This window comes from Euleptes europaea, chromosome 15, assembly GCF_029931775.1.
Source record: "Euleptes europaea isolate rEulEur1 chromosome 15, rEulEur1.hap1, whole genome shotgun sequence".
Classification (NCBI taxonomy): Eukaryota; Metazoa; Chordata; class Lepidosauria; order Squamata; family Sphaerodactylidae; genus Euleptes; species Euleptes europaea.
In genome coordinates, this window is record NC_079326.1 from 19163822 (window position 1) to 19188908 (window position 25087).

Genomic DNA, 25087 nt, shown 5'->3' on the forward strand with positions numbered 1-25087 from the left:
GTGCCAATAACGTCATTCTAGCAGACGTCTGCAAAGCTTCATAGAGACAGCACAAAATTTGGCAACCTGAGTTGTAACCTGAGGGTTCTCGCAGCTTAACAGTTTCATGACCCTATCCTCTGAGTCCCGGCCTGGGAATCTTACCAACAACGGAGAAATCATTTCAGCACGAGCATTTACATGAAGAGGACAGAACAGTAGAATGTGTTCCGCCGTTTCGACTTGCCCACTGCCACACAGCCAAAATCTTTGAGCCCTGGGGATTTTTTTTATAACGACCCTCTAGTAAAGTTGAGGGCAAAGCTGAGCATCTGGCAAGTGTGAAGGCTCTTCTATGTCTATTTGTTTCAAGGGAAAGCAAATATGTGGCTGGCACCAACAGGTATCTAGTTGTGGCTGGGGCAATAAAGGATGGTGTTCTAGTCAAGTCCAATTGTCGTCCAATGTCCTTAACTCTCTGTTTAACTAATGTTATAGCCTGATCTAAGCTTAGCTCTAATATAAAATGGGTAGAAAAACCTAAATGTGCTAATTTACTTTGGACACTTACAAGCCATGACAACTGAAATTTGTCGTATAATATCAATGACGACAATCCCTGAGGGTTTTTGTTAAGTTTAAGCCATTTTGTAATGGATGCCATGCAGATCCTATCCTCCGCTCTAAGCATCTCTGTTTCCAAGCGAACCATAGAATTAGAAACGCATTGGGGAAGCTGGAGAATGGTTCTTAAAAATTTAGATTGAACCCTCTCTAAGGAAACTATGCATGTTTCAGGAATCCCTAGGAGCGAGCCATACATAAGTTAGGCCAAGGTCTTTGCAGCGAAAAGTTTCAGAGCAGCTGGTATAAAGTGCCCACCCTTGGATTGATGAAATTTAAGAATGGAGTTCGCAGATCTTTGGCCCTGCTCGGCCGCATGCTTGCAGTGGGCACTCCTAGATCCAGATGATTGAATAATCACTCCTAAATACTTAAACTTAGTAACCTGTTCAATTTGTTGGTCATTTATTTTCCAGGTTCTAACTTTGGGACGCTTACCAAAGACTATGACCTTGGTCTTTTGGTAATTCATATTGAGGAGTTCCCTGGCACAATAAGTGGCCAGTTTCCTTAGCGCTCTCCTAAGCCCTATCAGGGTTCTGGAAAGGAGGACCACATTGTCTGCATAAAGCAGTATAGGGATTGGTCGGTGAGCCAAGTTTGGTGGATGTAGATTGGAATCTTGGAAGAATTTAATTATATCATTGATGTAAAAATTGAACAATGTAGGGGTTAATATGCAGCCCTGTTTGACACCTCTAGAGGTCTTTATGGTGTCCGAGAGGTGACCCTGTTTGCTATATCTCACTCGGAGATTGGTGCCTTGATACAGGGCTCTGAGGAGGACTAAAAGCCTCCAGTCTATAGATGTGTGCTCAAGCTTTTCCCAAAGGCGCACTCTTGAAACTGAGTTGAAAGCTGCTTTAAAGTCAACAAAAACGGCAAAAAAATGTAGAAAACAGCAAAAGTGAGCAAGGTTGCAGTAGCTAAAGTTTGCTGCCTTTCTTGGGACTTGCCAGGCAAGAAACCTGTTGCTTTGGCAGGCATGGGAGCACTGCAGACGTTCTGTGATGCCCACTCATTGGGGGGGGGGGCAACCAGAGGCGATGTGACAAAAAGGGATCTGCTTCTTGCAAACCCTCTTTTAGACAGATAGATCTTACCCAGGTATAAAAGCTCTAGACTACCTTGATTAGGTCATGAATGAGAATAAGCAAAAGCCTTCTGCCACTTTAACATTAAAATGAAATAAAGACTCCAAGCAAAGAAAAGGACAAGGCAACCACCCTTCTGGTCCTTAGAAAGAGCCAAGAATTAGGAAGGGCTCCTCTCCTACAAGGATAACACTCTGTTGGCCCTGCCTTCCAAGTCGCAAGAGAAGTTAACTCTTTTGTGTCTGTGGCCTTGGAACTAAATTAGAAACTCTCTTATTCAATGGTAACATTTTCAATCTATTTTAAAATTATATATCAGAAGACTTACATTTAGATTGACTCCACTTTCAGATTTATCTCTACAGAACCCCTTTAATCTTTTATTCACATGTAAATATATATTTTTTTGGGGGGGGAGAGAGAAAGAGAGAGAGAGGTGTGTACTCGCTTAAAACAATCCAAAACAAATTGTTAGAGTAGAACAGATGACATGTCCAGAAAGCGTCTTACCTCATCTGCAATCATGCACCTAAGAGGGGGGAAAACCCAAAATTTAAAGTTTAGTAGATAACCAAGAATACAATTAAATGGAGCATTTTAAAAAGTATAATTCTTTAGCAAATAGGCTGAACACACCAACAATTTCCATTATTGAGTATGAGCGGTGCCCAGGATCCAACAGCTAAGCAACCAATTCCATGTGCTAAAGAAGACTTTTGACTTTTATTTCATTAACAGCAACCTGTTATTCCTCCTACAATCCTGCATGACAAATCACTTGAAATCGAGGGCGAGCGCTGTGTGATGTGGCACGGAGGCCTGCAGTCCAAACATTGAAAATCCCACTGCCCAAAAATTCAGCATGTAGTTAAACTCCCAATTCCACATACCTTGGCATGCACCACTCTACTTGTGCTAGAGAGATCTGTGTTACCTTTCAACAGCATCCCCTCATAAAAAATTATGATGATCAAAGTTTGTTTGGTATACTTTAATTACATTGCTTCTCTATGCACTATTTGAACATTTGTTATCAGTTATTTACAAAACAGTTCATTGTAAATGATCCCCAGTAAGACTGCAGTAACAATGACTGGTCAAGGTCTGACTTGTCAGAAACATACATTCCAACTGAAGGTGAATGTATCTTCAGGATAAGAATTCCTATTTTATTTTATTTACTTTACTTTATATCCTGCCTTTCTCCCCAATGGAGACCCAAAGCGCTTGCATCATTCTCCTCTCCTCCATTTTATCCTCACAACCACCCTGTGAGGTAGGTTAGGCTGAGAGTATATGGAAGCAAACTTCCACGGCACAGTGGGGATTCAAACCTGGGTCTCCCAGATCCTAGTCCGACACTTTAACCACTACGCCATGCTGATTCTTCTTCTTACACTTTGGCAATGCTAAGTCTAGCTGTCATGCGGACTAGGATGTGAATCCAGCTGCATTATGATGTATTCGGATAGCAGGGAAGAAGAGTTGGTTTTTATATGCCGACTGTTTCTACCACTTAAGGGAGACTCAAACCTTCCCCTCCACACAACAGACACCCTGTGAGGTAGACGGGGCTGAGAGAGCTGTGACTAGCCCAAGGTCACCCAGCTGGCTTCATGTGTAGGAGTGGGGAAACAAATCCAGTTCACCAGATTAGCCTCCGCAGCTCCAGTGGAGGACTGGGGAATCAAACCCGGTTCTCTAGATCAGAATACACCGCTCCAAACCACCACTCTTAACTAGTACACCATGCTCTTAACCACTACACTGCTCTTAATCACTACACCATTGTGAGCTATGTATTTTATATCATAGTTCAGATGGCATTTATATCATAGTTCAGATGGCGTTTAACACTGCAAGAACATTTTCAGCCCATTAAAAACTTTGAAAAAACGTGGTAAAAACTTGCTGAGAAAAGTGACATCTAGAAAGAAAAATAACATCTAATTACCAGCATTGAATATGATGCTATCGAGCATAACTGTTCCATCTGTCAGTATAATCAGAATGAAAAGATTATAAGGGCCATGTAAAAAGTTTCCTTATGACTTCCTGGTAGCATACTGTTAACATTATATTACTTATTCTATTAAGAAAATCCCTCCCCTCCAGACTTATAATTGTATGATTTTCCTCATTACTTTCTATATTAATGAAATCAGAGCAAGCTGCCCACGCTGCTGGAAAGGTTATATGCTGTTGAAGCAGATCTTCAGTTAACATTTTTGAGGCACAGACCTGAATTATCACATATTTTGACTGCTACAAGCAGGACATCTTGTTCTTGACGTTTAATTACTCATTTCCTTTCCACTGATTGTTACCCAATTGGGACTAGATTATTCACATACCATCTGCTAACGCAACTATACAATAACTATATCCAAAAACTGCTAATCAGAGTGATGAGGCATTCCATTTTGTTTCAGGCTATAAACTCGGCTCATGCAGCCAAATATGTCAGAAAAGAAAAATACTCTCATGTCCTATTGAATGCAACTACCGAGAATACACCATAACCAATAGATAATTATTTAAAATAGAGCTAAAGGCTTTTTAAAAAATTAAGAAAATTGTTTTCTTATTTAAAGCCAATTGCACTAACAAATGTAAAACTGTTAAATTTGCTAGGGAAGTCAGGAGACCAGCTGTACGAATCCCACCCCAACCTAGAAGCATTTAAGGAGATCCTGGTCGGACTTGAAAGGCAAGATATATATTTCATAAATAAATAGGTCCGAATTGTTTTAGATTTTCAAACCTGTTTCCGGGTTCACTACAAGGTGCTGGCTTTGACCGTTAAAGCCCTAAATGGCTTAAGCCCAGGATACACTAACAACTCTCTTCCTCTATATCAACCAACCTGAGACTTGAGGTCAGTTCAGGTTCCATTGTGGGGACCTTGGAGGCATGGTTTTTCAACTGGTTCCCCACACTCCACATCTTTGGAATATTCCTCTGGCACTGAGAATGGCTGCTTCCCCTAACAGCCTTCCATAAATGTTTGAAAATCTGCCTTTTCTGGAAGGCCTTTGAGTTCCTTCAGTAAGCATGATGTGGCACAGACTGTAGCACTATGCTAACTAGATTTGTATTGTTTTATAAGCTGCCTTGGGAACTTTTTAGTTAAAAGGTGGTCAATAAATAAAATATTTTGGACCACTTACATTACAGCATGTGTGGGCATACATGTGAATAGCAACGTATTACCATGGCCCTACTTTCCATCTCAGCCTTCTTTCCCTTTATTTTCCCTCAAGCTCCGATGCTGCCACCCTCCCACATATTACACTTCCAATAAGAATTCTGGCCTATATTTCCTCCCTGAAGACAAGCATTTACTGTGCCTCAATTTAGTCAGTTTGTTTATATCTTGCCTTTCTCCCCAATGGGGATTCAAAGCAGCTTATATGGTTTAACTCAGCTCCACTTTATCCTCATGACAGCCCTGTGAAGTAGGTTTGGCTGAGAGGGTGTGACTGGCTCAAGGTCACCCAGCAACCTTCCAAGGCAGAATGGGGACTTGAACCTAGGTCTCCCAGATCCTATTCTGACACTGTAACCACTTGCTGGAAGTCACTGGAAAAGACAGTCAAGCTAGGAAAAGTTGAGGGCAGCAGGAAAAGAGGAAGACCCAACAAGAGATGGATTGACTCAATAAAGGAAGCCACAGCCTTCAATTTGCAAGATCTGAGCAAGGCTGTCAAAGATAGGACATTTTGGAGGACTTTCATTCATAGGGTCGCCATGAGTCAGAAACGACTTGACGGCACTTAACACACACACACACAACCACTTTCTCCACTATACAACATGGTGGAACATGGCTATACCATCCCTATTTCTTATGACTTATAGCGACTCTGTAGAGTTTTCAAGGCATGAGACGTTCAGAGGTGGTTTGCCATTACCTGCCTTTGTGTGGGCAGAGAGAGTTCTGAGAGAACTGTGACTGGCCCAAGGTCACCCAGCAGGCTTCATTTGAAGGAGTGGGGAATTGAACCCGGTTCTCCAGACTAGAGTCTGCTGCTCATAACCACTACACAACGCTGATTCTCTTGTACTGAATTAGTAACATATAAATACAAAATAATTAACATTACTGGGATGGGGAAGTATGCCCATATCTGTGTGTTTTTAATCAAAGTCAGTCAATAGAAGCTAATTTTTAGGGTGGAACCCAAGTTCATCCTTTCTTCTTCCTCCTATGGGGAAATTAAGAAAGGAAGGAAGCTACCATCACATTTTGTAGCCTTTCTTTTAAAAAATACAAACTTCTGACAACACCCCTGCCAATATGGAAAAAGACAAAACCCAAGGAAGAGTACTTCTTTAATTAAAAATGAAAGACATAATAAGGCAGTGCTTGACTAACTGACATAATGAAAGCAGTGCTCATCTGAAGAAGGCTTTGCCTCAGAGAACAGCCATGTTTGTTGCCCTTCATCCTGAAGGATGGTAGGTAATGAAACATTACTATACTTTTAAAGCCAAGAACCACAAGTAGTCTTGGCTGTTCCGCCTCACATCCAAGATGTATGAAAGAAGAGCTGAGTGGTCTGAAAGAGAACCAATAGGAGCACAGGCATTAGGTAAAATATCTGAGAGGAAAAACCTGCAGAAGTCATATTGTGACTGTTGAACCAGGGTGTGCTCTTACCTACATTAAAAACCAACAAAACATGGTGTAGCAAAACCAAAGCAGAAGAAATGCACCTCTCCGCTTGTATCAAATGATGGAAAGCAGTAAAGTCAAATTCCACAAATTTTATTTATAAATCCATGATGCATTCTGAGTTACTAACATAATTCTTCAAAGGAATCTCCAAAGGCATTAAGGCTTCAGCCCTTCTTAGGGATACCAACCTCCAGCTGGGGATTGGGGATCGCCTAGAATCTCCAGACTACACAAATCAGTTCCCCTGGATAAAATGGATGCTTTGGAGGATGGACTCTACGGCACTGTATCCCCTGAGGTCCTTGTCCTCCCCAGGCTCCACCCCCAAATCTCCAGAAGTTTACCAACCTGGAGCTGGCAACCCTAACCCCTGCCGATGGCCAGGGGGAGCCTGGCAACCCTAGTCCTTCTATAAAGACGTGCAAGTATCTAATCCACTATGGCACTAAAGCATAAGTTGTTGAGTCCTCTTTAGTTCTTTTTATGGCATTTATTCTTGCAAAAATGGAAAAGGTAAAGCTGGAGATATTCACTGAACTATGCATTATGGTTATAGAAATACAGATGTGCTTTTTTTACAAGCAGCTCTGTTGCACGTGTGTGTAAAGTGCCGTCAAGTCGCAGCCGACTTATGGCAACCCCTTATGGGGTTTTCATGGCAAGAGACTAACAGAGGTGGTTTGCCAGTGCCATCCTCTGCACAGCAACCCTGGTATTCCTTGGTGGTCTCCCATCCAAATACTAACCAGGCTGACCCTGCTTAGCTTCTGAGATCTGACGAGATCTAGTCTGTTGCACACCTAGACAAAAAACAGTAATCTTGACTATATGGTTTATTATCCTGATTATATACTGTGCCACAAGGAAAAAAGAGCTATAAACAACATATGCTAATTGTGAAGATGACCAGCCAGCCTTTAGCAAAGTCTGGGTCCTCATATAAAACTTGATGCTAAAAGGCTGAAGGATATCATCTACATCCATGGACATGGTTTGCTTATATGCCCATTTAATTAAAGAATTTTTAACATCCTACCTTTCCACAATTGTTCAAGGGTGCCCACATCAACTTAAATAAATGGAAATAAAGCTAACAGAAGCAGACAATGTAACTAGCTTTTATACTAAAGATTTTTTCTTTTAACAGACAAGGCTCACATATTCTAACAGAACATACTGTAGAGGAAGAACACGATTTCCCCTCAATGTGGAGTTCCAGATTTTCCTAGGATTTTGCACCCACTCATGTGAATCAGTTTTATATAACACTCCAGCATATAATTTGCATCCTACTCACAAGCCAACACTTTAGCATTAACATCTCTCTCATACTGGGGTTATTTAAGGAATGCGAGCCTGGTACGTTTAAAAATGTGCAAGCAACCATTTCATTTGTATGTCATTAATCACAATACGCAGTCCTAAATCTGTACTGAAGATTACTGTCTTGCAAGAATTAGGGTACTTCACCAAAAATAGAACCTCAAATGACTTGCACGTGGCATGTCAAAACTGAGTTTGGTGCCAAGGCGAGGTGTCATATTGACAGCAACACAGAGTACTTTCTATTCACAGAAAGGTACAGGAGTGGCTGCGTCAAACTTCCATCAGGTGGCAAAAAATATCTAACAGTGAAAAAGCTCAGCTGAGTTTTTAGTGCCATTCACAGCAGTCTCCAAACTGAAAATTATTATTGCAAAATGAGGTCAAGAACATTTAAACTAGTACTAATTCATATGTAACCAGTGAAGAGCCATTAATCCTTGATCATTGTAAAAATTGCTTGCCAACTGAAAATCTAGTAACAAAACCTCTCCTGGACAGTACCATTTCAGGCTGCATTTATGTATATAGGGGTGGTGTTTGTTCCAATAAACCTGCATGGGGGGAAAAACACTCTTTGTACAGAGCATACCAGGGAAAATGCTGGCAATACTTTCTCCCTAGTATGCTTGTTTTCTGTGTGCAAGCCTACTTCCCACAGAGGCAGAGTTCAGCAAAGGCTTTGCCACCTGGTTCTGTTGATTCTATAAATTGGCTCTTGTCCTCAACGCAGTGTCTCAAATTGCCTGAACTTTATTATGCCTGAGACATATAAGCAATTCTGAAGGAATACAAAATAAACCATTACTGTTATGCAATATCAGCACATCCAGTACTAACAGGTACAGTCAACCTTAAAAGAGTAATTGGTTGGCTTCTAAACTTCCCATTTGTTTACATTACATAGCTAAGAATTTTTAAAACGTTTGTGATCTGGAGATTTACAGTAACCAGCCATTGGTGAAACTCTAAATCAGGCAACCCTCTTACTTATTAATTCTAAGTTAGACATGAAACATTTTTAGAAGAAAACTGTGCTATCAAGTCACAACCAACTCATGGCGACCCCAGCCATATTCAAGGTAAGAGAGGAGCAGAGGTGGTTTGCCACTGCTTTCCTCTGCACAGCAACCCCAGGCTTCCTTGGTGGTCTCCCATCCAAGTACTGACCATGGCCAACCCTGCAAGCTCAGGCTAAGCTGGACAAATTGGGCTGCTCATGTCTAACTTACTGTTAGATAAAATTAAGGCTGCACTCAGACACGATGAACAAACCACTGTGTGATGAAAACAAGCCAGGAAAATTTTGGGCTTCCACAGTCCCTCCTTACTTTACACACTGTGCTAAAATTGAAGACTTCTTGGTTTTAAACTAACAGAAATTAGCTGTGAAGTTGAAACTGACGAGTTCAACAAACTACAGTTTGTTTCTTGCCTATAAATGAAAAGCCTAAAAGGGATTAAGCTACAAGGACCTCCTCATTCGTTCTTGTCATGGTTTGTCCATGATATGGATCCTAAAACCATGACATGGATCCTGATCTCTATTCCATCCCTCTCCTGAGCCAAGTCTGAAGCCTTCATTCAGCCTAATGGGCCTTCCTGCAATTTAAGTGGCCTTTCCTCCAATGGGTCAGTGAAGCAGTAGGATAGGGGCCTACTATAAAACACCTTGAAACTACCTTTTTCCTGCTCAGTAACTTTGCAGTCTACAGAACACAGCTGGGAAAGAAGAGTAATAGTATTGTTCCCAAATAAATATTTAGCTTAACTACTCTAATTATTGCTTTGCAAGGACATTAGCTTTAGGAACCTCTAGTCTATGAGTTGGATACAAAATACCATGAGTGGAGCAAAGCAAGCAGAAAGGAACTTTCCTGCCTGTCTCCTCACACTACAGTACACTAAACCTGAGATTCTCCGGGGACCTTCACAAAAAGCAGAGGGGGGGAGGGACCAAGATCTGCAGTGGGAATCAGAAGTCGGCAAAAAATCACCCTCCTCCATCAACAGAAGTGGTGTTCCACTGGAATGCGTTGTTATGCTGGGAGAAGAGCACTTCTGAATGCAAACAATTGTCCTTTATAACAGGGGTTTGCTATTCATTCTATTGATACATTGGATTATACTGCTGGTTATGAAAATTACTGGTACCCCAACCCTAAATATTTGTGCAGTCAATTATCTGAATTGCCAACATAATATTTATGTACTGCTAAAGTAATTCCCATCTCCTACTAACCCATAACTAGTGTTTTCATTGTTTAAGAACATTTCCATAGACATAACAAGCCTTTGGATTCAACTGCAACTATTTGGGTTACAAATGTCATACAATCAGAGGTTCTAAACATTCAGAGAATATTTCATTGTCACATTTAAATAAGTATTTGCAATGGCACAAGCAGTAAGTCAGGCTTTTTTTCCTTCCTAGAAATGGAAATTTAAGTTAATTTTACCTGCCACTTTTCTCCATTGCAAATGTGATTCCTTTCTTCTGGAAAGGAAGTAGCCTCTCTTTTAGTTTTTCAGGTAGGAAAGACAGTTCTTCACCAACATCAGAATCTGAACAAGATCTTCCACATGTAGGAGTTTCTTGGATGACACCTGCCATGTTCAGTCTAAGAAAAATTAGGAAGCGATTCATTACTTCAATGCTCAGTGTTTTCATGATAATAAATTACATTTTGAAATTAATGTTCATGTCACCAAATGCCCCACAGCAAGATTTAGTACAATTTTGTTCTTGATTACTAATATTTACAATAAAATCGCAACACCTGGTGATTGTCAATAGACCACAAAACTAACCCTGGCTTCTTGTAGACTGGACTTTAGCTGCAACCTGTTCCTGCATCAGTCACTGATTTGAGAATACCTCCTGATTATAAAAAGGGAAGCACAGAGCAACATGCAATCATAATGCACAGCCTCTTCTTGGGGTATGTGTGTGTTATTCTGCAGCATCTCTGCACAATTCAGTCACACCTGTTCCTCTCGAAGGCTGATAGAGAGAATCCAGAACAGTAAACCATACAGAGATTCAGCAGGCAGCTTCTCTGTACATTGGGGATTTGGGCTCACACACCAACAGCTCTTGCACACCCCACAGACTGGAAATAACTGCTTTACATATTACAAGACACTGAGCAGTGAGGAAACTAGAAAAGGATCCAGATAAGGTGAGCCCATTCCATAATGCATTATAAAATAACAAGTATAGGGGAACTGAAAAATCCTAACTGATTAGCAGTTAACAGATTACATTGTGTGTGTATGTGTGTGTGTAAAGTGCCGTCAAGTCGCAGCCGACTTATGGCGACCCCTTATGGGGGTTTTCATGGCAAGAGACTAACAGAGGTGGTTTGCCATTGCCTTCCTCTGCACAGAAACCCTGGTATTCCTTGGTGGTCTCCCATCCAAATACTAACCAGGGCTGACCCTGCTTAGCTTCTGAATTTGACGAGATCAGGTCGTCATCCAGGTCAGGGCACAGATTACATTACCAACATTTTAATGTACCACTATCAGGAATAAGGTGTTGTTTTACTTTTTTTAATTGAAGACTGTTTATTTTGTTGAAATAGCTCACCATTTTTAGATTAAGAAATGACACCATCATTTACATCAAATTTATGAGGCAGACAGCACTCTCATCCTCTTGTATTGGTGTTCTGGGACAAAGGTTCTTCAGTTATCGCTTCTGCAAATTAACTGGTACTCCTCAGACATGATTTTAAACAGATGGCAGAGTCAAGAGATGCTCATCTCTTGTTCACAGCATCAGCAGGCTGGAATAAGCTGATTATAGAAGGGCAGATTGATCTAAACCAATGCAATCGAAATAACCAATTTAAGTATAACTTCCCAGTTTCTATACTTCCTGAACAAGTCTGTATACTAACTGGTTTCAATGCATTTGATGAAGTGAGCTCTGACTCATTAAAGTTTACGGTGGAATAGGCGCTGTTCGTCTTTTAAGATGTTACGGGACTTCTGCTTTAAACATTGGTTTGTAACTAAATAGAGCCTCTGTACTACCCCGGAGCACATTGCAAATCCTCCGGTCATGCAAGCCCTCTTGGCAATTGCAATACAGAGTTTATATCTGCTTAGAGATTGTGAAATTAAGGATTTCAGTTTTGCTTTTGCTTTATACAGCAAAATCAGTTACACGCAGACTAACTATATAAAAGTAATGGCTGGTATTTAACAGGCAGAGCAGTGTTTCTTTAGGAATGAAAATGAAATGCCCATGCTTTTTGGTTGGCAAAGTTTAAATGTTCATAATTTGCACAATAAAATAGATTGCAGCTGCACCATGGGCTGAAGAGCCAGATATTTTTGTCCCAGTTTGCTAAACTAGGCTTTAATGAAGTGTTTTGATAGAGGGACATAGATTTAGTTTTAAGAGATTATACATACACTTCTATATATGTGTATCAAGCTCACATTTAATTTTAAACCAATAATACTAAATATTTCTTAAAATAATTTTTCTCACACTGTTTCAAAGTACTACAAGATTAGGACAAACTAGAAGAAGTGTTGGTTTTTATACTCTGCTTTTCACTATCTTAAGGAGTCTCAAAGTGGCTTACAATCACAGTCTCTTCCTCTCCCCACAACCGGCACCTTGTGAGGTAGGTGGGGCTGATACTACATCATTTAGGATCCATATTCCTTTGCTTAAGTGAACTGACACCTTTTCAATTGCAAGAGGAGTTTTTCTATATGCATAGTGACAGCAAATAACTAGTATAATTTCAATTAGTCATTGTGATTCTGAATGTTACACTTGTGATTTTTTAAAATATATTCTGTGACATTTGAGAAGCCATCCAGCTAATGATTAAAGCCCATAAACTGCCATTAAATAGTATATAGCCAAGTCAGCAGAACATTTTCCCAGGTTCTGGTACATTTGAAGTCCACATTGTACAGCAGGAATTCCCAGTGTGGCACCCGCTGACACCTTTCTTGGTGCCCGCCAACTGTTCTCAGAAAGTGGGCAAGGCCAGGTGGGGCTTTTTGTCTGGCAGGGCTTCTGACTGGCTGTGCAGATTGGCACTAGCTGCCACCACAACACATTTGTTGTGCAATTAAAGGTAAGCTGTGTGCATGCAAGAAAATACTTTGAAATAATATGTTCATTTAAAAAGGCATCCTGTTCAACACAGCTTCTATCTGAATGGTTGAAGACTTACTATTAGAATTATGCATGTCTTCACTCCCTGATATAGAGCCCCGTGGCGCACAGTGGTAAGCTGCAGTACTGCAGTCCAAGCTCTGCTCACGACCTGAGTTCCATCCCAACGGAAGATGGTTTCAGGTAGCCGGCTCAAGGTTGAGTCAGCCTTCCATCCTTCTGAGGTCGGTAAAATGAGTACCCAGCTTGCTGGGGGTTAAGGGAAGATGACTGGGGAAGGCACTGGCAAACCACCCCGTAAACAAAGTCTGCCTAGTAAATGCAGTCAGGATGTGACGTCACCCCATGGGTCAGGAATGACCCGGTGCTTGCACCGGGGACCTTTACCCTCCCTGATATTTTGTGGTTGGATCCGCCTCTCGAGGCAGCCACTTTGTAGTTTCACCCACCACCCTGTGTCAGAATTCCAAAGGCACCCACGGGATCATAAAGGTTGAGGACCTCTGATGTACAGCATGCTGCCAACACCTATGCAGGAGAGTTTCTGAAGATTATGGCTAGGAGAAGTTGCAATCACAGTTGCCAAAATAACAGGAACAGTCGCAACAGCAACTTTCATCCCAATGACCTGGCCCAGGAAGACCAGAACAGCCAGACCCAAGTATGAGAGGGCTTACTTTCAATAACAGAAGCAGACTAATTTGCTATTCAAGAATAAACATCTAGGGACCCTTTAGGATGCCATTCTCACTTTTTTGTGGGACTGGTTTTTTGACACAATAAAAGCTAACAAGCCATGACCTCCTCTCATAAGGGGCAGCAGAAGACTCTGACAGCATAAGCAATTCTCTGTTCCTAATAATTACTACTGAGTAAAACTCCAAGATGTATTTTGTAAGCTCGGGTCATTAAATTTAATAGCCTATAATAGCCAATCTTCTTACAAGTAATTTTATTGCATCGTGATGAATGTCTGTGTTCCAACACCTGTCTCAAGTTGCTTTAAAAAAACCCATCTCTACTATGGATGGAAATGCTGGGCCACTTTGGACATCTCAACCACTGCTCACAGGCTGGGATTCTGTGAATGCCTAGAAACGGAAACAATGGAGTGGATCCTACCGCTTCACTAAGCAAAGTTTGAAGCCTTCATCCAACTTCAGTGTCTCCTCCACTGGAGAAACAACTTCATGGAGAATGGTTGGATCCATCCCACTATAAGGGGGAATCAGCATTTCCGGGATGGATTTGTGGCAGAACCCAAGATTCTTTCTGGATCCTTTAGGCAAGTTTAGCTCTAGAAAAGTAGCATGGAGTATTAGTTTCCCATGTATTAATAGTTTCAAATTTGTTAATTTAATGCCAGTGGATATTTTTTTCAAATTCACTGGCATTAAATTAACAAATGGAAATTTTCATCTGGAAAAAGCAGTAAAATGAATTAAGGGAATGATAGCAAAAGTATGGAATGTGCTTTGCAATGCTTATAAGATAAACCAATCAGTCCTTACTGGGATTGGTACACTGGTCAACTGACCAGTCAATTATTATCAAATTACCTAGATCAAATATTCCATGAAGCCAAGGATGCAGCCATATAGCTGGTATTTTAGCCTTCCTCTACTCATTGGTGCCATTTGCCACAAAGGGCAGAAAAGAGGACAGTTTCCTCCCTATGCAATAGTGGCCAAAAGTGTAGCAAGGCAAAACTGTCCTACAGGGTTCTTGAAGCAGGAATACAAGCAGTCATCAGTACCAGAGGTCAATGCCTAGGGCCACTCATGGAAATTCATTAAACTGTACATTCATTACTTTTGTTTTGCAAGTTATTTGCAGTGAGATGGGTCCAAGCTCCTGTGATCAGGCAAAGCAGAGCTGTCCCACTTTCCCCTTCTCATGGCAGTCCTATGGGTTCCCTATAAAGCTGCTGCAGAGGATCAGAGGACTCCCCAAAGTAATGTATCAAGCAACAAGAAGGGGGACAATTGGACTAAAGACCTCCACTCACTCTTTGGAGCATTCAGGTTGTCCACAGTTGGTTTCGCAGCTCATGTGGGAGTGGCAAGGAGTTTCGTCCAATTCTCCTTTCTTGCAGCTGCCCTACACAGAGGTCACACAGCATGTTACTCTGGAGGAATATGGGGAAGCTGGGGAAGGGCAAGGTGGGAAAGGTCTGGTTCAACAAACTCCCTCCATTTGCAGTAGCATGGATCTTGCCCATCACTTCACAACAATAGTTAGAATTTTTTTTGTAATGAGTGCAAATATTAAACACGCTGGGGATTGAAACACCTTGTCTGTTGTTTTAATAAAGTTCCTGCTTTAAAAATGCTTGACCAGGTGTGTTTTCTGAAATGGTCAAATACTGTCCTAGTCCCTGTAATACATGGTTTGCTCACTGCAGAACTCATGGGGGTATTTGCTGCTACTAGGCCAGTGGAGCACAGAGGGCTATTTCCTCCCTACCCTGAACTGGGCAAACAAACAGTTACCCAAATCCTCATACATTTGGCATAAACAAACAACCAGTTATTTTATATGCGCAAAAATAAACTTGTTCTGCAACACAACATGCAAAAAGAAAAATCTACATTACCCTGCCCAAATAGTTGAAAATATATAATAATGGTGTATAGATTTAGAGCAGGGCTGCAAGTTTAATCATTATATTAATAACTATTAATCATTATCAATTAAGTAAGCAACACTGAGAAGGTTTACAACAAATGCTACAATAAACCTATTAGCTTTTAAGGCACCACAGAACTTTTTTTTTTTTTGCACTCCCTCAGCCTAACATGCCTACCCCACTAGAGTGCTGTAGCTATTAATTAGGGTTGCCAACCTCCAGGTATTATCTGGAGATCTTCTGCTATTACAACTGATCTCCAGCCGATAGAGATCAGTTCACCTGGAAAAAACTGCTGCTTTGGCAACTGGTAAAAGGTAAAGGTCCCCTGTGCAAGCACTGGGTCATTATTGACCCATGGGTTGACATCACATCTCGACGTTTACTAGGCAGACTTTGTTTATGGGGTGGTTTGCCAGTGCCTTCCCCAGTCATCTTTCCTTTACCCCCAGCAAGCTGGGTATTAATTTCACCAACCTCGGAAGGCTGGAAGGCTGAGTCTACTCCATGGCAAACCTCCCCAAACCCCACCATCCTCAGGCTCTGCCCAAAAAATCTCCAGGTATTTCCCAACCCGGAGCTGGCACAACCTTACTATTAATCCATATTAACAGTCCTCAAATCATGTTCAGTTCAATCCTAAAAACGCTTTCCCAGGAGGAAGCCTTATTGAGTACACAGGATGATTTTAAAGTTATATTGTCTACAATATTTTAACATTCTATAATGTTGTAAATTTTGTTTTTATCTTGTGTATGCTGCACTCAAGATCTTTGGTCAGATGAGCTTGAAATAAAAGGAAAGACTGTATAAATAGGAAATAAATAGGACTACCAACTTTGGCTTGGAGAATTCCTGCCATTTTGGGGGTAGTGAGCTCAACAGGGATGCGATGCCACAAGCCTGTTGAGCCTGCACTCCAAAACTCCTAGTTTCTCCAGGGAAACTGATCTCTGTACCGTGGAGATCAGTTATAATTCCGGGAGTACTCTCAGGACCCACCTTGAAGTAGTCCTGCTTTGTAAGGCACTATAACAGCCCCATAAGTAGGGTTGCCAATCTTCAGGTACTAGCTGGAGATCTCCTGCTATTACAACTGATGTCCAGCCGATAAAGATCAATCCACCTGGAGAAAATGGCCACTTTGGCAATTGGACTCTAAGGCATTGAAGTCCCTCCCCTTCCCAAACCCTGCTATCGTTAGGCTCCGCCCCCAAAATCTCCTGCCAATGGTGAAGAGGGACCTGGCAACCCTACCCATAAGTGCACTTACACCTTTCCAAGCGCACTCAAGTCAATGGGGTTCAAGAGGCACAACAAGCTTGTTTAGGACTGCACATTGCACGTCTCTGAATTTTAGGGCTGCCAGTCCTAGGTTGGGAATTACCTGGAGATTTTGGGGGATAGATCCTGAGGAGGGTGGGCTTAGGGGAGGGGCTTCAATGCCATAGAGTCCAATGGCCAAAGCGGCCATTTTCTCCAGGTGAACTGATCTCTATCACCTGGAGATCAGTTGTAATAGCGGGAGATCTCCAGCCACCACCTGGAAGTTACAACCCTATACAAATGCCTATGCTGAAATATTAGTCACAGCTAAAATAAATAACCAGCATGAAGGCTCAAAATTTATGCAAGAAAATCAACACTTGATTTTACTATTAGTATTACATATATGCAAGAGTGTACAAATACATGCCCAACGGGGAAAAAATAATAATACACAGTACAGGCATTAAATCATGCCATGCAACAAAAATAAGAAATAACAAATAACAACCTACCTAAATAAACTATCTTAAACATGAAGAATTAAACAGTAGGTAGTAACCTAGGGTTACCAACCTACAGGTGGTGGCTGGAGATCTCCTGCTATTACAACTGATCTCCAGCCGATGGAAATCAGTTCACCAGGAGGAAACGGCCGCCTTTGGCAGTTGGACTCGATGGCACGGAAGCCCCTCCCCTCCCCCAAACCCCGCCCTCCTCAAGCTCCGCCCCCCAAAAACCTCCCGCCGGTTGCGAAGAGGGACCCGGCGACCCTAAGAACCAAGCCCTGGTTTTCGCGCATGCGTGCTGAGCCTTCGCGCCGGTTGTTCACGGCAACCCCCTGGAAGTTGGCAACGCGACCGGGTTTCGCCCCAGCTGCTGGGCCCGGCCGCCGACTGAGGCCCGCGGGCTGCAGACCGGCACAGGCTGCTCCAGCCCCACTTCCCCCACTCACCCCACTCACCTCAGCAGCGGCTCCTCCTGCAGCGGCGGCGACCACCGCCAGGCTTTTCGCGCGCTCGCCTCTCCGGAAGTGACCTCTAAAACAGGAGCAGAGCTGCTACAGAGTCACTTACACGTGACGGCTAGCGTGTCTGTTTTTAAATAAAGATGGTGGGGCCTGCGCGCCTTTGGATGCATCCCTCTGCTCCCCCCCCCCGTGTTTTTCTATAGTCGATAATTCACAGTGGGTCGCCGTGTTAGTCTGTCTGCAGTAGTAGAAAAGGGCAAGAGTCCAGTAGCACCTTCAAGACTCACAAGAATATTTTCTGGTAGGGTATGAGCTTTCGTGAGTCACAGTATCTGAAGAAGTGAGCTGTGGCTCACGGAAGCTCATACCCTACCAGAAAATATTTTTGTTAGTCTTTAAGGTGCTACTGGACTCTTGCCCTTTTCTACCAGAAAATATTCTTGTTAGTCTTTAAGGTGCTACTGGACTCTTGCCCTTTTCTACTAGAAAATACGTTTGTTAGTCTTTAAGGTGCTACTGGACTCTTGCCCTTTTCTACCAGAAAATATTTTTGTTAGTCTTTAAGGTGTGACTGGACTCTTGCCCTTTTCTACTAGAAAATACGTTTGTTAGTCTTTAAGGTGCTACTGGACTCTTGCCCTTTTCTACCAGAAAATATTTTTGTTAGTCTTTAAGGTGTGACTGGACTCTTGCCCTTTTCTACTAGAAAATATTTTTGTTAGTCTTTAAGGTGCTACTGGACTCTTGCCCTTTTCTACCAGAAAATATTTTTGTTAGTCTTTAAGGTGTGACTGGACTTTTGCCCTTTTCTACTAGAAAATACTTTTGTTAGTCTTTAAGGTGCTACTGGACTCTTGCCCTTTTCTACTATTAGCTGATAAGGATCCTGAGATAACCAAAAATGTTGCAAAACCTTTGACGACAGTAGTCAACCGGCTGGAATCTAGTCGGCAGTCGAATCACAACATTAAGGAAGGGTTTCCTTTAATTTTATTTTACTCTTAACTTTTATCCTTTTTTATATACCTCAGATTGCACTGTGCCAATAAAGATAATTCACAGTGGGTCGCCGTGTTAGTCTGTCTGCAGTAGTAGAAAAGGGCAAGAGTCCAGTAGCACCTTCAAGACTAACAAGAATATTTTCTGGTAGGGTAGCAGCTTTCGTGAGTCACAGTATCTGAAGAAGTGAGCTGTGGCTCACGAAAGCTCACACCCTACCAGAAAATACTTTTGTTAGTCTTTAAGGTGCTACTGGACTCTTGCCCTTTTCTACTATTAGCTGATAAGGATCCTGAGATAACCAAAAATGTTGCAAAACCTTTGACGACAGTAGTCAACCGGCTGGAATCTAGTCGGCAGTCGAATCACAACATTAAGGAAGGGTTTCCTTTAATTTTATTTTACTCTTAACTTTTATCCTTTTTTATATACCTCAGATTGCACTGTGCCAATAAAGATAATTCACAGTGGGTCGCCGTGTTAGTCTGTCTGCAGTAGTAGAAAAGGGCAAGAGTCCAGTAGCACCTTCAAGACTAACAAGAATATTTTCTGGTAGGGTAGCAGCTTTCGTGAGTCACAGTATCTGAAGAAGTGAGCTGTGGCTCACGAAAGCTCACACCCTACCAGAAAATACTTTTGTTAGTCTTTAAGGTGCTACTGGACTCTTGCCCTTTTCTACCAGAAAATATTTTTGTTAGTCTTTAAGGTGCTACTGGACTCTTGCCCTTTTCTACCAGAAAATATTTTTGTTAGTCTTTAAGGTGTGACTGGACTCTTGCCCTTTTCTACTAGAAAATACTTTTGTTAGTCTTTAAGGTGCTACTGGACTCTTGCCCTTTTCTACTATTAGCTGATAAGGATCCTGAGATAACCAAAAATGTTGCAAAACCTTTGACGACAGTAGTCAACCGGCGGGAATCTAGTCGGCAGTCGAATCACAACATTAAGGAAGGGTTTCCTTTAATTTTATTTTACTCTTAACTTTTATCCTTTTTTATATACTTCAGATTGCACTGTGCCAATAAAGATAATTCACAGTGGGTCGCCGTGTTAGTCTGTCTGCAATAGTAGAAAAGGGCAAGAGTCCGGTAGCACCTGAAAGACTCACAAGAATATTTTCTGGTAGGGTATGAGCTTTCGTGAGCCACAGCTCACTTCTTCAGATACAGCCTGTGGCTCACGAAAGCTCATACCCTACCAGAAAATATTCTTGTGAGTCTTTAAGGTGCTACTGGACTCTTGCCCTTTTCTATTTCTATAGCCGGACTCCCAGCTGGCGTGAATCATGCCTCTTCATGGGCCATTGATGCACGGGAGGCTTTGCCTTGGATTTGCCATTCTGTGTGTGTGTGTGTGTTAAGTGCCGTCAAGTCGCTTCTGACTCATGGCGACCCTATGAATGAAAGTCCTCCAAAATGCCCTATCTTTGACAGCCTTGCTCAGATCTTGCAAACTGAGGGCTGTGGCTTCCTTTATTGAGTCCGACCATCTCGCATTGGATGCATAAGATCTACTAAGCGCGATCTTAGCAGGTAGTTAACGTGCATTTAGACAGTCTCTTTTCTTTTTTAAAATAGTTTTTTATTTTCATTTAGTATATCAGCATAAAAACAACATCCAATACTAAATAGTAATAATAAAAATAAAAAAGTAGTATCACTAATTTGACAGTAGAATGACTTCCCCCTCTCCCTCTTCCATCTAGAAATAGATTAGCTAACTTTTGCTAATGGATATTATCCCCGATATTATTTTTAACCTATTATCCTATACAATATTATTAAATCAATACCTAATATAAAATTAATACAAAGTACAAATAAGGGATTAGATCAAAGAATATCCTTTAAATGATCCCATTGAAAATTGTTTTTCACAATAAGTTCTCCAAGCCTCCCATTCCCCCAAAAATTGTACATTATCATTCTGGTTTATCAAAGCTGTAAGCTTCGCCATCTCAGTCAATTCCAGCATCTTTTTTTATCCAGTCTTTTTTGTCTGGTATAGACAGTCTCTTTTCCATGGACGTTTGTGAATGAATGGGCAGCTCAAATCCTTACTAGGTAGAAATGCGGGTGCATGGCCTACGAAGCAACAACAAGAGGATGTAAAGAGTGTGCCTGGTTAGCATGTGCCTTGAGGCTCCAGCAGTGGAGTGTATAGTATATGGTACATGGAAAGGCCCTGACCTGGATGGCCCAGGCTAGCCTGATGTCGTCAGATCTCAGAAGCTAAGCAGGGTCAGCCCTGGTTGGTAGTTGGATGGGAGACCACCAAGGAATACCAGGGTTGCTATGCAGAGGAAGGCACTGGCAAACCACCTCTGTTAGTCTCTTGCCTTGAAAACCCCATAAAGGGGTCGCCATAAGTCTGCTGCGACTTTACACACACAAATTACTACCACCCCATGCATAAACTGTTGGGACAATCCTATGGAGTAACTCTGCATAGAATTGCGCTGTTAATCAGCCATTCAGTAGGTTATAAACTAGATTAGGACTTTTAGGAGGCTTTGAGAATTTATTTACTGCTTTGTTCCCCTCCCTCCCCCTGAATCTTATTTGGCTTCTTATAGTGAAATCCAGTGAAGAGCAACTGAGGAGATGAAACTTTATTTTTAAAAAAGGAAGAATACAATCATTAATTTAAAAAATGTGCATAAAATTTATTTAAAAACTGTAGCTAGAATACACACACATGGAAAGGCAATAAGAATGGGTGTGCGTGTGGTGACCGCCTCTGAGGAAGGGCGACGCTGACAGTTCTCAGGCATTGGCATGTAGCAGAACGTAAAGGGGGAGTTAGACATTAGGAGCAAGAGAGCGACAATTGTAGGCGCATGCAGCGTTAAGTCAGAAGTTCTGGTAAATGCAATGAGACTTGGTGATGCAACAAGCGTGCACAGGATACCAACCTGATTTAGTGCACACCTTCTAAAGGCGTGCAGAGCGACCCCGTGAATGTTTAAATCAAAAGTTCAAAGGGGCCGTGGCCTATTAGAATAATAGGAGGTATGGAGATGATTAAAAAAAATGCTGCCGGGGTTTGGCATCAGAATCATCCTACTGAAAGGGGAGGAGCTACAAGACGTTTCTGTCTAAGGATTTATTGTCAGGGTGGGTGGGGGTATTTGTCGAGCTATGGTAACCTTGAAGATAATTCAATGGGTAGCCGTGTTAGTCTGTCTGCAGTAGTAGAAAAGAGCAAGAGTCCAGTAGCACCTTAAATGTGAAATTTCACATTCTAGCTGTATCTGAAGAAGTGAGCTGTGACTCACGAAAGCTCATACCCTGCCAGAAAATATTCTTGTTAGTCTTTAAGGTGCTACTGGACTCTTGCCCTTTTCTAGTATCTGAAGAAGTGAGCTGTGACTCACGAAAGCTCATACCCTGCCAGAAAATATTTTTTGTTAGTCTTTAAGGTGCTACTGGACTCTTGCTCTTTTCTACTACATGGTAACCTTGTAAACGTAATAACAGGCGGTGTAAATTATAGGAAGGGGGTTCGAAGAGTGCTAGAAGCACCTGTGAAAAGAGTTCTACGAGAAGGTTCTGATGTACTACTACAAATCCCAGGACCCCCCCCCCCCCATTAAATAAAGCTGCAGTATGTTAGAAATGCATCTTGGGATTTGTAGTCCTTTCTTCCCAATCTCTAATGGCTCTTTACTTCCAACATCAATAGGAGTCCCAAGGGTCATTGTCCATCACATGTGCCTCGAGATTTGCTCAGAGCAAACAGCTCCCATGCCATTTTGGAACATTTCTGAAAACCTACCTGCATTAGCGTGGAGAACCGTCAGTCACTTCAAGGCTGCAACCTCACTGGCTGCTTTCACATCAGTAGGCGGGGATGCCTCATGCCGGTCTCGACTTCCCCTATTGGTAGTTGCTTGCCGTCGCTCAACAGAGCCGCGGCTGACGATTGGTTGACGCCACCTCGCCTGGGCGTTTCTTCCCCCCCCACTTGCGCGAGCCGAACGCGCACCATTCAGGAGACCGTTCCCGGGGCGAGACGGAGAGGGCGGGCGACGGCGGCGACGCTTCGGGCCCTGGGTGGATGGGCGGGGTGCCAGTCACCGGCAGGGCGCGTCGCGATTCGCCGGCCGGGGCGTGCGGGGGGCGGTTCTCCAGCGCACCCGCGGCGGCAGCAGCAGCAGGAGGAGCCGGAGCCGCTCTTGGGGGCTGGGGATGGGGTTGAGTCCCCCGCGTGGGTGAAGCCCCCCCCGGAGCGAGCCGGCCTTGCCTTTTCCTCCCCCCCCCACTTCCGCCTCCCCCAAGCCCGCCCATTCGTCCGTCAGGCTCGAGCCACTGCGGTAAGTCGCCTCCATCCTGGTCCATTATAAACACCCCTCCCCCCCTCCTCTATTCTCAGCCCGCTCTTCGGAGCTCGGGAACCCGTGCGAAGGGACGCACGCGCGCACGCGGCCGGCCTGCCCTCGTCCCCGCCGCTCCGGTCTCCCCGGGCCTGCCGCAGACGGGAGCGCGTGCGTGCCTCGTGGACGCCGTTGCTGCATTTGCGCCCCCGGCCTTGCAGGGATGGGGGGGGGGCGCGGGGGAAGTGACCACCCCTGGGCAGGGGCGGAGAATGTAGGGGGTGGGTGCCCCCGTGGCTTATAATGCGTGGGGCGATTCCCTACCCTCAGCAGGATTCTTTTTTGTCTCTGCACATACGCATATATAAAGGGAGATACGTGTAATATAAGCGGTGGGTATCCGCTTCCCGTGTGTCAATAGTGTGTGCGTACGTGCACACGCATATATATAAATGGAGATGTGTATAATATAAACGGTGGGTATCCATATCCCGTGTGTAATAGTGTGTACATACATTCACACGCATATATAAATGGAGATGTGTACAATATAAACGGTGGGTATCCGTATCCCGTGTGTAAAATGTGTTAATAGTGTGTACATACATTCACACACATATATAAATGGAGATGTGTACAATATAAATGGTGGGTATCCGTATCCCGTGTGTAAATAGTGTGTGCATACATACACACGCGTATATAAATGGAGATGTGTATAATATAAACGGTGGGTATCCGTATCCCGTGTGTAAAATGTGTAAATAATAAGTGTGTGCATACATACACACGCATATATAAATGGAGATATGTATAATATAAGCGGTGGGTATCCGTATCCCGTGTGTAAAATGTGTAAATAGTGTGTGCATATATAAATGGAGATGTGTATAATATAAGCCGTGGGTATCCATATCTCGTGTGTAAAATGTGTAAATAGTAAGTGTGTACATACATACACACGCATATATAAATGTAGATATGTATAATATAAACTGTGGGTATCCATACCCTGTGTGTAAAATGTGTAAATAGTAAGTGTGTGTATCCATATCCCATGTGTAAATAGTAAGTGTGTGCATACATGCACACACACGTATATAAATGTAGATGTGTATAATATAAACGGTGGGTATCCATATCCTATGTGTAAAATGTGTAAACAGTAAGTGTGTGCATACATGCACACGCATATATAAATGTAGATATGTATAATATAAACTGTGGGTATCCATACCCTGTGTGTAATATGTGTAAATAGTAAGTGTGTGTATACATACACACGCATATATAAATGGAGATATGTATAATATAAGCGGGTATCTGTATCCCGTGTGTAAAATGTGTAAATAGTGTGTGTGTGCATACATACACACACATATATAAATGTAGATGTGTATAATATAAACGGTGGGTATCCATATCCCATGTGTAAATAGTAAGTGTGCATACATACACACACGCGTATATAAATGTAGATGTGTATAATATAAACGGTGGGTATCCATATCCCGTGTGTAAAATGTGTAAATAGTAAGTGTGTGCTTACATACACATATATAAATGTAGATATGTATAATATAAACTGTGGGTATCCATAACCTGTGTGTAAAATGTGTAAATAGTAAGTGTGTGTATACATATACACAAATACCCATACTTAGGTCTAGCTGGATATAGAATCTGTATGAGTTTTATGTTTCAGTGTCCTACAGCCCCCTTTTATTTGGGGGGCTCAATACAAGGCGCTGTTTTTGACCTTTCAAAGTGCTAAATTGCTTGGATCCTGAATACCTAAAGGGCTGTCTAAACCGGTACTGTCAGAGCCTGGGTGTAGAATGTGGGGGGTGGGTGCACCCATGGCTTATAATGCGTGGGGAGATTCCCTACTCTCAGCAGGATCCTTTTTGTCTCTGTACATAACGCATATATAAATGTAGATATGCATAATATAAATTGTGTGTATCCATATCCTGTGTCTAAAATGTGTAAATAGTAAGTGTGTGTATACATACCCATACTTAGGTCTCTAGATGGATATAGAATCTGTATGAGTTT

At 42.4% G+C, this 25087-nt stretch overlaps 1 protein-coding gene across 1 annotated transcript in view; it reads right to left on the minus strand.

Moving 5' to 3' along the window:
- Nucleotides 1-10348, minus strand: part of ZRANB3 (zinc finger RANBP2-type containing 3) — a 37613-nt gene extending 27265 nt beyond the window's left edge. Inside the window, exons 1-2 of the mRNA XM_056861168.1 lie at nucleotides 10161-10348; nucleotides 2208-2226 (exon numbers count right to left, since the gene is read on the minus strand). Coding sequence (XP_056717146.1) covers nucleotides 2208-2226; nucleotides 10161-10348 — 207 coding nt within the window. The remainder of the gene's footprint in view (nucleotides 1-2207; nucleotides 2227-10160) is intronic.
- Nucleotides 10349-25087: the final 14739 nt, after the last annotated feature.